The sequence below is a fragment of the Lupinus angustifolius genome, chromosome LG17, assembly GCF_001865875.1.
Source record: "Lupinus angustifolius cultivar Tanjil chromosome LG17, LupAngTanjil_v1.0, whole genome shotgun sequence".
In the NCBI taxonomy this organism is placed as follows: Eukaryota; Viridiplantae; Streptophyta; class Magnoliopsida; order Fabales; family Fabaceae; genus Lupinus; species Lupinus angustifolius.
In genome coordinates this window covers 20,091,431-20,105,100 of record NC_032025.1, presented here as the reverse complement: position 1 = coordinate 20,105,100, position 13,670 = coordinate 20,091,431, and the positions used below count along the sequence as shown (strand labels likewise).

General features: G+C 35.0%; 1 protein-coding gene across 11 annotated transcripts in view; it reads left to right on the top strand.

The window, feature by feature from the left end:
* LOC109331096 (eIF-2-alpha kinase activator GCN1) overlaps positions 4,970–13,670 on the top strand; it is a 25,601-nt gene continuing 16,900 nt past the window's right edge. For 3 of the 11 annotated variants that reach the window (XM_019565384.1, XM_019565383.1, XM_019565379.1), the window contains exons 1-22: positions 4,977–5,179; positions 6,315–6,691; positions 6,835–6,966; positions 7,082–7,463; positions 7,602–7,748; positions 8,397–8,581; positions 8,682–8,808; positions 8,919–8,992; positions 9,067–9,143; positions 9,233–9,269; positions 9,352–9,518; positions 10,148–10,331; positions 10,836–10,913; positions 11,393–11,512; positions 11,632–11,691; positions 11,851–11,976; positions 12,058–12,157; positions 12,245–12,414; positions 12,709–13,011; positions 13,092–13,208; positions 13,310–13,411; positions 13,510–13,659. In XM_019565384.1, coding sequence (XP_019420929.1) covers positions 5,074–5,179; positions 6,315–6,691; positions 6,835–6,966; positions 7,082–7,463; positions 7,602–7,748; positions 8,397–8,581; positions 8,682–8,808; positions 8,919–8,992; positions 9,067–9,143; positions 9,233–9,269; positions 9,352–9,518; positions 10,148–10,331; positions 10,836–10,913; positions 11,393–11,512; positions 11,632–11,691; positions 11,851–11,976; positions 12,058–12,157; positions 12,245–12,414; positions 12,709–13,011; positions 13,092–13,208; positions 13,310–13,411; positions 13,510–13,659 — 3,321 coding nt within the window. In that variant the 5' untranslated portion in view covers positions 4,977–5,073. Of the gene's footprint in view, positions 5,180–6,314; positions 6,692–6,834; positions 6,967–7,081; positions 7,464–7,601; positions 7,749–8,396; positions 8,582–8,681; positions 8,809–8,918; positions 8,993–9,066; positions 9,144–9,232; positions 9,270–9,351; positions 9,519–10,147; positions 10,332–10,835; positions 10,914–11,392; positions 11,513–11,631; positions 11,692–11,850; positions 11,978–12,048; positions 12,158–12,244; positions 12,415–12,706; positions 13,012–13,091; positions 13,209–13,309; positions 13,412–13,509; positions 13,660–13,670 lie in introns of all 11 variants that reach the window. The other 8 variants (XM_019565378.1, XM_019565377.1, XM_019565388.1 and 5 more) reach the window with 7 other exon arrangements.

The window sequence follows — 13,670 nt, the reverse complement described above, 5'->3', positions numbered from 1 at the left end:
AGATCAGAAAGATGAGGTGTTGATTGTCTCCAACAATAGCCCTAAGAAGAAATTCTCAGGTGTGGTTCTGAAGCCTTGTGACACTAACTTCAAGAATCACAACCGTAGTGGAAATAAGGCTAAGAACATCAGTCGAAACAAGAATTGTAACCCCAAAAAGGTCCAATATGCTAAGCCACCCGCTAAGAATGACTCTGGCAACCTGTTCATTTGCTTCAAATGTGGGAAGTCGGGTCATATGGCACGCAAGTGCAGAAATAAACCTATGGATGGTCCTCCACAGGCCAACATGGTTGATGAACCATTTATGGCTGTATTATCTAAGGTAACTATGGTTGGAGGAACTGATGGGTGGTGGGTAGATACTGACGCATCTCGTCATGTCTACTATGACATTGCTATATTCAAAACATACACAGATGCTGATGATAAGAAGGTGTCGTTGGGTGACTCCCACACCACTATTGTTGCTGGAACTGGTGATGTGGAGCTGAAGTTTACATATGAGAAGACTCTGATCCTTAAAGATGTGATGCACACTCCAGAGATGAGGAAGAATCTAGTTTCTGGTTTTCTTCTTAATAAGGCTGGTTTCACCCGACCATAGGAGCATACTTGTATACTCTTACTAGGAATGAGGTATTTTTTGGGAAAGGGTACACCACTGATGACATGTTTAAATTAAATGTTGATGTTTCTATTAATAAAATTTCTGATTCTGTTTACATGTTGTGTGATTTTAATATTTGGCATTCTAGACTTTGTCATATTAATAAACGTGGAATTTCAAATTTGAGTAGCTTAGGTTTAATTCCAAAGTTATCTAAAAATAATTTTGAAATTTGTGAATCATGCAGTCAAGCAAAAATGTCAAAAAAACATCAAAAATTAGTTATGCGAGAATCTGAGCCTTTAGATTTAATACACTCATACATATGTGAATTAGATGGAATGTTAACTAGAAATGGCAAACGTTATTTTATCACTTTTATTGATGATTGTTCTAACTTTACTTATGTATATCTTATGAAAAATAAAAGTGAAGCACTTGACATATTTAAGTTATATGTAACTGAAATTGAAAATCAACTCAACAAGAAAATAAAGAAACTTAGAAGCGATAGAGGCACTGAGTATGACTCTAACATGTTTAATGATTTTTATAAATTAAATGACATTATTCATGAAACGAATGCACCATATTCACCTGAAATGAATGGTAAAGCTGAAAGAAAGAATAGAAGTTTAACTGAATTAGTTGTAGCTATTATGTTAAGTTCTGGTGCAGCACCCTCTTGGTGGGGTAAAATTTTATTAATTGTATGTTATGTGCTAAATAGAGTCCCCAAGACTAAAAGCAAAATTTCCCCATATGAAATTATTAAGAATAGACAACCAAACTTGTCTTATTTGAGAACTTGGGGTTATCTGGCTTATGTCCGGATACTAGACCCCAAGAGGGTTAAACTCGCAAGTTGAGCCTATGAAGGTGTATTCATTGGGTATGTTATAAAGAACAAAGCGTATAGTTTTTATGACCTTAACGCAAAAATGATCATTGAGTCTAATGATATTGACTTCAATGAAATGAAATTCCCTTTTAAATTGAGGAATAGTGGGGGCACAACAACTAGTCACATTCTTGTGATTAGCAATAATCTTAATAACGATGAGTTAGAAATAGAACCTAGAAGAAGTAAGAGAGCAAGGACTGCTAGAGAATATGGACTTGATTATATGGTGTATACATTGGAAGAAGATCCATCAACACTCCAAGAAGCCTTGACTTCTTTGGATGCTGATTTGTGGCAAGAAGCCGTAAATTATGAGATGGATCTCTACAGTTTAACAAGACCGGACATTTAGTTGACTTGCCTCCTGGCTGCAAACCTATTGGTTGTAAGTGGGTATTGAAAAAAAAACTGAAACCTGATGTCACAGTGGATAAATACAAGGCTCGCCTTGTAGCTAAGGTTTTCAGGCAAAGAAAAAATGTAGATTTCTTCGACACATTTTCACTAGTTACTAGAATAACATCCATTAGAGTACTAATATCGATCATTGTGATATATAATTTATCAGTACATCAAATGGATGTTAAGACTGCCTTTTTGAATGGTGATTTGGAAGAAGAAATCTATATGGAATAACCTAAAGGTTTTGTAATACATGGGCAAGAAAATAAAGTCTGCAACTTAGATAAGTCGTTGTATGGTCTTAAGCAAGCACCTAAACAGTGGCATGAAAAGTTTAACGACTTAATGGTCTCGAATGAGTTTAATGTGAATGAAAGTGACAAATGCATTTATTATAAATCAAAAAATGACATTTACACTATCATATGTGTCTATNCATATTTGGTTCCAACATTCATGTTGTGAATAATGTGAAATCATTATTGAGTAACAACTTTGATATGAAACACATTGGAGAGGCAAGTGTAATCCTTAGTATAAAAATTACTAGGTCAAAAGAAGGAATTTCTTTAGGTCAATCTCACTATGTGGAAAAGATCCTAAAGAAACATAAATTCTTTGACTGTAAACCTGCTAGCACACCATATGATCCAAGTATAAAACTTTTTAAGAACACTGGTGAAGGTGTAAGACAAGCTAAGTATGCTAATTGCACTAGACCCGCCATTGCTTATGTTGTGGGATTATTATGCAGGTTTACCAGTAGACCTAGTATGGAGCATTGACATGTTATAGAAAGGGTAATGAGATATCTTAAGAAAATAATGAATATTTGATTATACTACAGAAGGTTTCCAGTTGTCCTAGAAGGATTCAATGATGCTGATTGGAATACTCTTTCATATGATTCCAAAGCAACCAATGGCTATATATTTAGCATAGCTGGTGGGGCTATTTCTTAGAAGTCAAAGAAACAAACTATTTTGACTCAATCCACTATGGAAGCTGAGATGATAGCACTATCAATAGCTAGTGAAGAAGCAAGTTGGTTGAGAAGCTTGCTTGTAGAGATTCTCTATGGGAAAAACCGATTCCAGCTGTGTTGATCCATTGTGATAGTACTGCGGCTGTTGCAAAAATTGAGAACCACTTTTATAACGGTAAGAAACGACAAATTTGTCGTAAGCACCACACCATTAGAGAGTTACTCTCTACAAGAGCTGTTAGAGTGGATCATGTACGCACTAAGAATAACTTAGCAAATCGTTTGACGAAAGGACTAGCTAGATAGAAAGTCTATAATACTTCTAAGAGTATGTGACTCTTGTCCTTAGAATGAGGATCACTCATAATGGTAACCCGACCTAACTGACTGGAGATCCCAAGAAATAGGTTCAATGAGTAATAACAAGTTGTGAAGTGATATGAGAATGAACATGCTATAAAATTATGATAAGCATGATTCCTGCAGCATATGTAAGAATGAGTTATACTCTTAATGAGATCTATATTCCAATTAGAGTGGAGTACATAGGCTACAAGAGTACTCTTGATAGGCACACCTATGTGAATGTGGAAGTGGAGGCCACTTCCTATGAAATTTGGGGGCATAAACTTCTAGAGCATTCACTATACTGGGATAGACGTGCATGATCTTTAACGCACAGGCTTTACATAATACATCTTTGAAAAGGTTGTGTATGGTTTGATGTTGGAGATAGAGTACAAGACTGTGAGTCACTCTAGTAAAATCTGGATCTTACTCACTATGCAAAGGTTCAAGTCGCATGACACCTTTGTTCATGCACAATCTTATTGATACCACAAAAATTCTCGGAAATCGTTTTTTAATTTCAAGTGAGGGATTGTTGGAACATGGTGGTGTGAAATATAAAAAACACCCAAGTCTCACATAGAAGAGTTTTGAAAAAACAACTCCCAAGTCTCACATTGGAGAGAACATAAAAAAAATCTCATGTTATAAATAAAGGTTTTCACCCCTCATTATAACTTGTCCCAAGTTGAATGCGTTTTCATTCAACTTTTTCTTTCTCCTTCATATTTTTCGCCGATGCATTTCCGGCAAACTTCTTCCCCTTTCTTTCCGTGACACTTAAGAATTGGCACAAACAGCCAAAGTGGGATTTCGAGAACTGACACTAATAGTCAGTATTGTGGGTAAAGAATTGGCACAGGTAGGTAGCCAAATTGTGGGCATTTCGAGAACTGACACTGATAGTCAGTATCGTGGGTAGAGAATTGGCACGGGTAGCCATATTGTGGATATTTCAAGAATTGACACTATTAGCTATATTGTGGGAATTTTGAGAATTGACATTGATAACAATATTGTGGTAGGTGTTATAGATTAGTTTAAGATTAGTATTCCACCCTCTTTTAATGTTTCATCATATATACATATAAAACAGGGCTTGTTCAAAGGAAAAACTGAAATCCAAAATGAATCACTCATTTTCACATTAAATCAATTATTAAATACATACAATATTCATGGATTTGAATCCTCTATACCACTCTCTTTTAGTTTCTTCTCCATGAAATACCACCTTAACCATACATTATATCAATCAGTAACAAAATCATACACATGTCTCTCCCTCTCCTATTATAAATAGTATCAATTACCATTGCCATATTTACATAGTCAAAATCCTCTTCAATACTAGAGAAGAAGTACAGTGAAAAAACAAAATATCCTCATACTTTGTGATGAAATGATATTTTGATCTTTAAAACTATAAGCAAAAATATCATTTTTCGTATCGATACTAGAGATTTTGTTTTTGGTACTACTAAGAGTATCAGACTAATCTTTTTGGATATGAGACTCTCCAACAAGTGTTGCTGTCAGGAATCGAACCATAACCTTTTGGTCATTTTGGGTATAGCCGAACATTAATCCATTAAACCAACACCTTATTGCAACTGAGATGATTCTAACTTCATCTTTACAATTCAGTCTATTTTGGAAGCAGCTAAGTGAAACAAAAAGTATGGAGTAATGGACCAATAATTGGGCCTTAAGCCCACCACTGTCGAACTCACCCACACTCTCTCTAAACCCTAACCATTCACTCGCCACACTCTGTCTCTGCATTTTTCATTTTCGCTTCATTCATTCCGATCGATCTTCACAATGGCGCTTGAATCATTACAACCGTTGGTTTCTACTTCGTCAACCAATCAACGGCTTCTCATTTTCCGTCGCGAAATCCCGTCGTTCTTCAACACTTCATCTTCAGGTCTCTTCTACATTTTATACTAACACTGCGATTTCAATTGCATCTTTAATTCCTTACCTTTGATTTCGATTCCTGTTACTTCTTCACTTAATTTTATTACTATACCTTAGATTCTTAAACCACAAGTGTTTTGTTATAGTCAGAGTGGAATCGGAATTTTGATTCTGTTTTTGTACTTTAGTTTTAGTAGCTCAGCTTCTTAATTGACAAGTATTTTATTGTTTTTTTTGTTATTTTACGATTTTGATTGCGATATCTCACTATAATACTTTATCTTTTAAAACGCAACCGTTTAATTGTTGACTTTTTTGTCAGTTTGTGATTTCAATTACGTTTGGAATTCCTTCTGTGCTTAATTTTCTGCATGTAATTAAATTGTTTTGCATATAATAGTTTAAGTGTTTTTTTAGAGGCAAACTTTTCTTCTTCTTCTTGCATGTGTTCAATTTCTAGTTTAGAAATGTGAATCATGCCATTTTTTATGAACATTTCATTTCACAATAATAGCTTATATTCTCAAACCAAAAGTGTTTCTACAATGATTCTGTAGTCATGTTGTGTTCGAGATTCCGATTGCTTCTGTAGTTAGGTTTCTGCTTGTAATGGACATTGCTTCTCACCATATTAATTTAGCTTCTTAAATGCCACATGTGTTTTGTTGATTTTGTAGCTAGATTGCAATTCCGAGTGTGGCTCCTTCTCAAACTTCATTTTGCTATCATTGTGTCTCACTGTAATAGCTTAGCTTCTTTAATGAATTGTTTCAGCATTTCTTTTGCACTCAGATTTGATTATGATTTCGATTCCTTCTGTAGTTAATTTTCTGCATCTCACTTTAATAGCTTAGCTGCTTAAACAACAAGTGTTTCATTATTGATTGCGTTTCTGTTGATTTTTGTAGTTGGATTGGGATTTCGATTGTGATCCCTTATGTATGAAATTTTTGCTTGTGTTTAATTTATACTTTAGAAATGTGAATTGCATCTCACTATAACAGTTTACCTTCTTAATTGGCAAGTGCTTTATAGTTGATTTTGCGGTCATTTTGCATTAGCAATTCCTTCTGTATGTAATTTTCTGCAAGTATTTGATTTTTAGTTTAGAAATGTGAACAGCACAATTTTCGTTTGTGCAGAAATGTCTATGGAGCATGCTTCATTATTGACAGATATAATATTTAGAACGGTTGCGATTTATGATGATCGTAGATCAAGGAAAGCTGTGGATGATGTGATTGTGAAAGCTTTAAGTGAAACTATTTTCATGAAAACCTTCGCAGCAGCTCTTGTTCAGAATATGGAGAAGCAATTGAAGTTTCAATCACATGTCGGCTGCTATAGACTTCTCAGTTGGTCATGTCTCCTCTTGAGCAAAAGCCAATTTGCCGCTATTTCGAAGAATGCTTTGTTTAGAGTAGCTTCAGCACAGGCATCTTTACTTAATATAATTTTTCAAAGATCGTTTCGTGAGCGTAGGGCTTGCAAGAAAAAGTTTTTCAGTTTGTTTTCTCAGGTTCAGCTCAACCTTCATTATTTTATCATTTTATGGACAACAATGATATTATTGTTACTTGAATTTACACTTCTATTTCCTCCTTTTAAAATGCAATGCATAAAATAAATTCTGTTAACTTAGATGTCTACACTTTTTTTCAGTCACCTGATATTTATAAAGTCTACATAGAAGAACTGAAAAGTGGAAGAATCCCGTACAAGGATAGTCCAGATATATTGTTATTGTTACTAGAGTTCTCAAGTCAATCTCCTTCTTCATTTGGAGAGTTCAAGGTGAGATTCATCTATAACTTTTGTAGGTAGTATATGCTTAAATTTCCTGGTTTATGTTTAAATTGGGTCGATTCCCATCTCTTGGAGTTCTAATGCTAATCTTCTCTCCTTACAGCCAGCATTTCTTGATATATATGTCACTGCGATATTGAGTGCAAAGGAAAAGCCAACAAAGAGTCTTACTGAAGCATTTCGTCCACTTTATTTGCAATTGTCACATGATGATTTCCAAAATATTGTGATACCATCCTCTGTTAAAATGCTAAAACGCAACCCAGAGATTGTGTTGGAGTCTGTTGGGATCCTTTTGAAGTCTGTTAACCTTGATCTCAGTAAGTATGCTGCAGAAATTCTTTCAGTAGTATTAGCACAAGCTCGGCATGCTGATGAAGGGAGAAGGGATGGAGCATTAGCTATGGTCAAGAGCCTAAGCCAAAAATCTAGCAATCCAGATGCATTAGACACAATGTTTAATGCTGTTAAAGCTGTTATTAAAGGTATGAAAGAACCCTATGCCTGTTTTATGTTGGCCTTTACAGATTTGGGTATTTGGAGTCACATGCTATCATAGATCTTGATTGATGGTGTTGATTATGCCTTTATTATACATTTTGGCCGTATGTGTTTATGAATAGGTTCGGAAGGAAGGCTGGCTTTTCCATACCAGAGAGTTGGGATGGTGAATGCGATACAAGAATTATCTAATGCACCAGATGGGAAATACATCATCAGTCTATCGAACACAATACGTGACTTTCTTTTATTGTACTACAAGGAAGATGGTAAGAAATAACTGCAATATTCCTTTTGATTATGCAATTGTTTCTTTTCATGTTTATTAATTCTATTGGTCTTTCGCTTTTTATTAATTTTTTTGAAGCAGAAAATATTATTAGACTGGAAAGAAAAAAATTCATATCGGGGCACAGGATAACATTCCTCTTATACATAAAACAAAAAACAAACTACTGAACAAAAAGGCTAACAAATGCAGAACGACGTTCCATATATTTGCATAATACAAACATTTCTCTACAACCGAGAACACCTTAGATCTGAAATGCTAGTGATTGCTACAGAGTGTTGGCATTCAATGCCTTTGAAATTTATTATAGGAAGCTTTTCCAAGGTGAAAGGACACATGCAATGTTCACCATGAGGCCGGAGCATATTCTTAGTTAAGTAACCTTACATGACTATGCAACAATAAATTTGCCGAAAAAGAGGTGTCTAAGGTCTATGATTATGCAGCATGTTATTTGTAATGCGATGAATTTCCTCTTTCCAAACTAAAAACATGACTTTAGACAGCGCACCAAACACAACTGTTGTATTTGTCTTTTTTACCATTTCTCCATCTTTGGTCTTATTATTGATATTTTTACTGATCATACTTGGTGCTGATTCATTACTCAACTCATAATTGGCAGGAAATGAGGATGTTAAAATTGCTATCTTATCAGCTATAGCTTCTTGGGCAGTTAGGTCCCCAGATATGATTCAAGAGAGTTTACTTTCCTTTTTGGTTTCTGGCCTTAAAGAGAAAGAAACTTTAAGAAGGGGTTTTCTTCGCAGTCTGCATGCTATATGCAAAAATGCAGATTCTGTCTTGAGGGTGACATGCCATTTTATCTGATCACTACATATTGTCAAATTTGTTTCATATATACTATGTAAATTTCGTCTTCTTACATTTGAACTAAATATTTTTTTAGATGTCACCTTTGTTTGGCCCTCTCGTCCAACTTGTGAAAACTGGCTTCACCAAAGCAGTGCAACGTTTAGATGGAATATATGCATTGTTAATAGTTGGGAAGATAGCTGCTGTTGATATTAAAGCTGGTTTGTATTAGAGGAATCTTTATGTACTTCAAATTAGTGCTGTAGCTTGGGTTTGTTTGATTTCTTTTGTCTGAAAGTTCTGTTTGTTTTCATTTGTTTTATTTCTCCAGAGGAAACATTGGTAAAGGAAAAATTATGGTCATTGATATCACAAAATGAACCTTCTCTCCTGCCTATATCCATGGTGATTACTCTGCTAAAGTTTGTTGTTAGTATTACCCAGGTTTTATTCTACGTATCTGAAATGTTTCTCTGCAGGCAGCAAAGCTTTCAATTGACGATAGCATGGCATGTATTGATCTTCTTGAAGTGCTTCTAGTGGAACATTTACAGCGGTAAGCTCTCTATAATGCCATTAAGATTACTGTCACTTATGCCTGTATGAGTTGTATGTTTGATTATGTTTTATCTCTTTCTTCTGCAGAACATTGTCCAACTTCTCAGTCAGATTGCTGTTACAGGTAAAAACTTAGCAAATTGTAGTACATCATGTTCCTATGTAGGCATGCTATGTTGACTTAGTTATTTGTTAAATATGTACAGTTGATGATATTTTTTATGTGCCATCTGAGTTGGGATATTCGAAGAAGGGCTTATAATGTTGCTAGGAAGATTTTTGCTTCTTCCCCACAATTAGCAGAAGATATTTTCTTTGAATTTTCAAAGTTCCTTTCTTTGATTGGAGAGAAGCTTTTAGCTTTAAGAATAAGGTATATTCCTGATTGTTATGGATTTCCATCTTTATTAATTAAATTTGTATGGGTCAATTAAGCTATGATGTGCTTATTTCAGCAAGTCACCTCTTGTTAGTCGTTGAAGTTTTATATTTTGCTTTTGTATGTGCAAAATGCTTAGCATGCCTCTACTCTAGTTGTGATAATTGTCTGAAAAAGTCAGGATTTTTTTTCCACTGAAATTTCTGATTTTTTTACTCTTTTAATGATTCGAGTCCCCATTAGGAGTTTTATTGTGTTTCCTAGTAGTCTCAGTAGTGCTACATGCTGTCTTATAAGATTTGTAACTACTGAGAATCTTTTATTTTATTTCTTCGACGACATTTGTCTACCTGGGTTGGAGCATAGGCTTTCTCCACAGGTTGGAGATACTTATTCCACTATCTCGGAAACATTGCTTTTGCCTCTTTCGCAGATCTTAACCCATGAGAAGCCAATTATGCATTTTAGAAATTCCATTTTTTGGTAGTTTTTCTTGACTCTTCACAAATTATTATTGAATGCCACAAATGCGGTCCTATAATATTGCAGTTTATGTGTATCACACTTTTGCTTTTCCCATTATTTCCTACTCCCCCTTTAAAATCATATGTTTGAATTTTCAGTGACACTGATGTTTCTTTGGACCCTCAAGTTCCATTCCTTCCATCTGTTGAGGTTTTAGTAAAGGCTTTGCTGGTTATGTCACCTGCAGCTTTGAAACTTGCTCCTGATTCTTTTGTAAGAATAATATTTTGCTCGCATCACCCATGCATAGTTGGTAGTGCAAGAAGAGATGCAGTGTGGAAGGTAATTAACATACTTGTGTGTTATCTTATTTTGTTTCTTAATATTTCTTTTTGCATTGATTATTATTCTTCCAAGGTCGTTTTTAAAACTAACTAATTTCTTATCATCATAAAAAAATTGGAATTCTTTTGATTACTCAAAATGCCTTATGCTTTGTGCATTTTTCTATGTGTTGGCCTAATTAAACCGGGTAATTAGGCGCAGTAGCCTTGAAATATGCGTGTGGATGATTCCTATACTCTGGCAGGATGTTTTTGAAATATCATGGACAGTTGCTAAAGGCCATTGCTACTCTTTATTATTATTATTATTATTATTACTATCCAAGGGGTTATTTTTAGAATTTCTTGTTAATGAGTAATCTGCAAGACTTTTCATTTTTTCATGGGAAATGTTGATTGGCGATTTGGCATTATTGTTACCTATTTCAACTACAAGTCACAAGTTCTTGTTTCATTAAAGTCTTTTCGGTTGGTAAGTTGACCCATGTCATTCTTTTTTCAGAGGCTCTTCAAGTGTATGGAAACTCATGGTTTTGATGTCGCTGATCTTGTTTCTGCCAATGTGGTGAATTTCTTAGAGGTAATTGTTACACTGGAAATCTTGTGTATTAGTTTATTTAGGTAAATTGATGATGTTTGATTCAAAATTTGTAGCAGGATAAGCATAATGAGTATCTTAATTTTCTTATGACATACCACACTTCAGCAAAATCTGTGTTTGTGCTATGTTTTGATTGCATGCTTGAACAGATGAACCTGTACAGTTGCTTTTGGATCATTGTATTAAACCTAATTCTGACATCTTTTGGATAGGTTTAGATTTAATTTTGAGGTCTAAAAGAACTGCCACCTCCTGTTTGTGATGGGACAATGGTTAGACAATGGAATTGGCTTTATAATTTATTTTCCTATTATCCTATGCTTTTGCTAAGTTAGAAAAACTACGTTTTTGTCATCTCTTTGCTAGTACATGTTTGTTTCTGCAGAAGCTTAAACTGGTTCTCCTTTTAAGTGTTCCTTTTTGTACTACCCACTGCCAAGTGATATAATGTTTTGCAGGTCTTTCTTGGACCATCGGGTTTGAAAAGTGCTGATCAACTAGAACAACAGGCAGCAATATCATCACTGTGCACTTTGATGTCTATCAATCCTGGAGACACATATTCAGAGTTTGAAAAGGCATGTGTTTTTTATGTTTATTTTTTTATTGTTCTTTTGGTGCATGTAAACTGTAAAGGTTGAGATTCTGGTTTGTCTTTTACTGCTAATTGCTGACTAGCACATATTCTTGATGCCAGCATTTGCTAAATCTTTCTGAGCGGACTTCACATGATGCACTATCAGAGAATGACGTTCAGGTTTTTTCACATGGTTCACTTTGTACCGTCTTTTGATTGATAATGATATCATCATGATGCTGTTTTTCGTATGTTGTTTTGATTAGTGCTTTATGTTTTGTTTACTCAATAGTCATATATAATATCAGTTTTCCTTTCTTTCTTGGTCATGTGGTTCAGATCTTTCATACCCCTGAAGGAATGCTTTCCACTGAGCAAGGAGTTTATGTTGCTGAATCTGTTGCTGTTACGAATACAAAGCAAGCTAAGGGTCGCTTCCGGATGTATGATGTTGACGATGGCCTGGTACACTTTATTTGCTTTTATTTTATTTGCTCCATTCCCCTATGAGTTTTTGTTTGTTATGTTCTGTTGTTTCCTTATCAGGATCATGCCCGTACTAACCATTCAGTGAAGAGAGATCAGCCGAGCAGAGAAGTTGCTGGTGCAGGGAAAAGGGATACTGGGAAGGCAACAAAGAAGCCTGGCAAGTTTTGCAGTTTTATTGGTCCTAGTTTGTAGTTTTTTTTGCATAGGTTCCTTTTTAATGATGACATTATTGTGAATTATTTAGACAAAGGGAAGACAGCAAAAGAGGAGGCTAGGGAATTACAACTTATGGAGGAGGCTTCTGTACGTGATAGAGTCCATGAAATACAGAAAAATCTTTCTTTGATGCTGAGATCTCTAGGAGAAATGGCCATGGCTAATTCTGTTTTTGCTCATAGTAAACTGCCTTCAATGGTATTGGCGTGCTTCCTACTAAATCTTTGTTGATTTGCTACCATATATTTGTTGTCATTGGATTAATTCTCACCATTTTGAATTTTAAAACTTTTCTCTTCTTTTCAGTTAATTTAATGGTGCATTATTAAGCATGCAGTTTAAAAATTATTAGGTCTATATGATTTATTTCTGGGTTCCATGCAGTTTAAAAATTATTGGGACCATATGGTTTATTTATGAGTTCCCATCTTTTTTTAATAAGTATGATATGAAAAAATATGGGTATGATTCTGAGTTTAAGTCTTGCAACAGGTCAAGTTTGTTGAACCTTTACTACGATCACCTATTGTTGGTGATGAGGCCTTTGAAACCATGGTGAAATTATCAAGATGCACAGCTTCTCCTTTATGTAACTGGGCGCTTGACATTTCTACTGCTCTGCGTCTAATTGTGACCGATGAAGTTCATCTCTTGTTGGATCTAGTTCCATTAGTTGCTGATGAGGAAATCAAAGATAAATCATCATTTGGTCTTTTTGAGCGTATTTTAGATGGCCTATCTACTTCATGTAAATCAGGAGCACTTCCTGTAGATTCCTTTTCTTTTGTGTTCCCTGTAAGCAATTCTTCTCTTTTCAATTTTGATTCAATCTATTCACCACGGCATCTACGTTTTCTAACTCTAAGTCTGAATAGATAATAGAGCGGATTCTTCTTTGCTCAAAGAAGACAAAATTTCATGATAATGTGCTTCAGATACTTTATTTACACCTGGACCCCCATCTACCTCTTCCTAGGATTCGAATGTTATCGGTAATGTCCAACATTTCATGCTTGCTTGGAAACAGAATTTATTCTATAATGTTTAGCTGTCTTCTTTTATATTTATTTCATCTAATTATTATTTTCTGTAGGTTCTTTATCATGTCCTTGGCGTTGTTCCAGCTTATCAAGCATCAGTAGGACCTGCACTAAATGAATTGAGTCTTGGTTTGCGTCCCGATGAAGTTGCCTCTGTATGTATGCTTGACTTTCTCTGCTCCCATCTCTCTTTCTCTGTCTTAGTTATGTCTGTGACAATGCCTGTGCTATTTCTCAATTTGCGGTTTTATAGGCACTTTATGGAGTTTACGCTAAGGATATTCATGTGAGAATGGCATGCTTAAATGCTGTCAAATGTATCCCTGCTGTCGCTAATCGTACTCTCCCCAAGAATGTAGATGTTGCAACAAATATATGGATAGCATTACATGATCCTGAGAAGGTTTGCCTTTT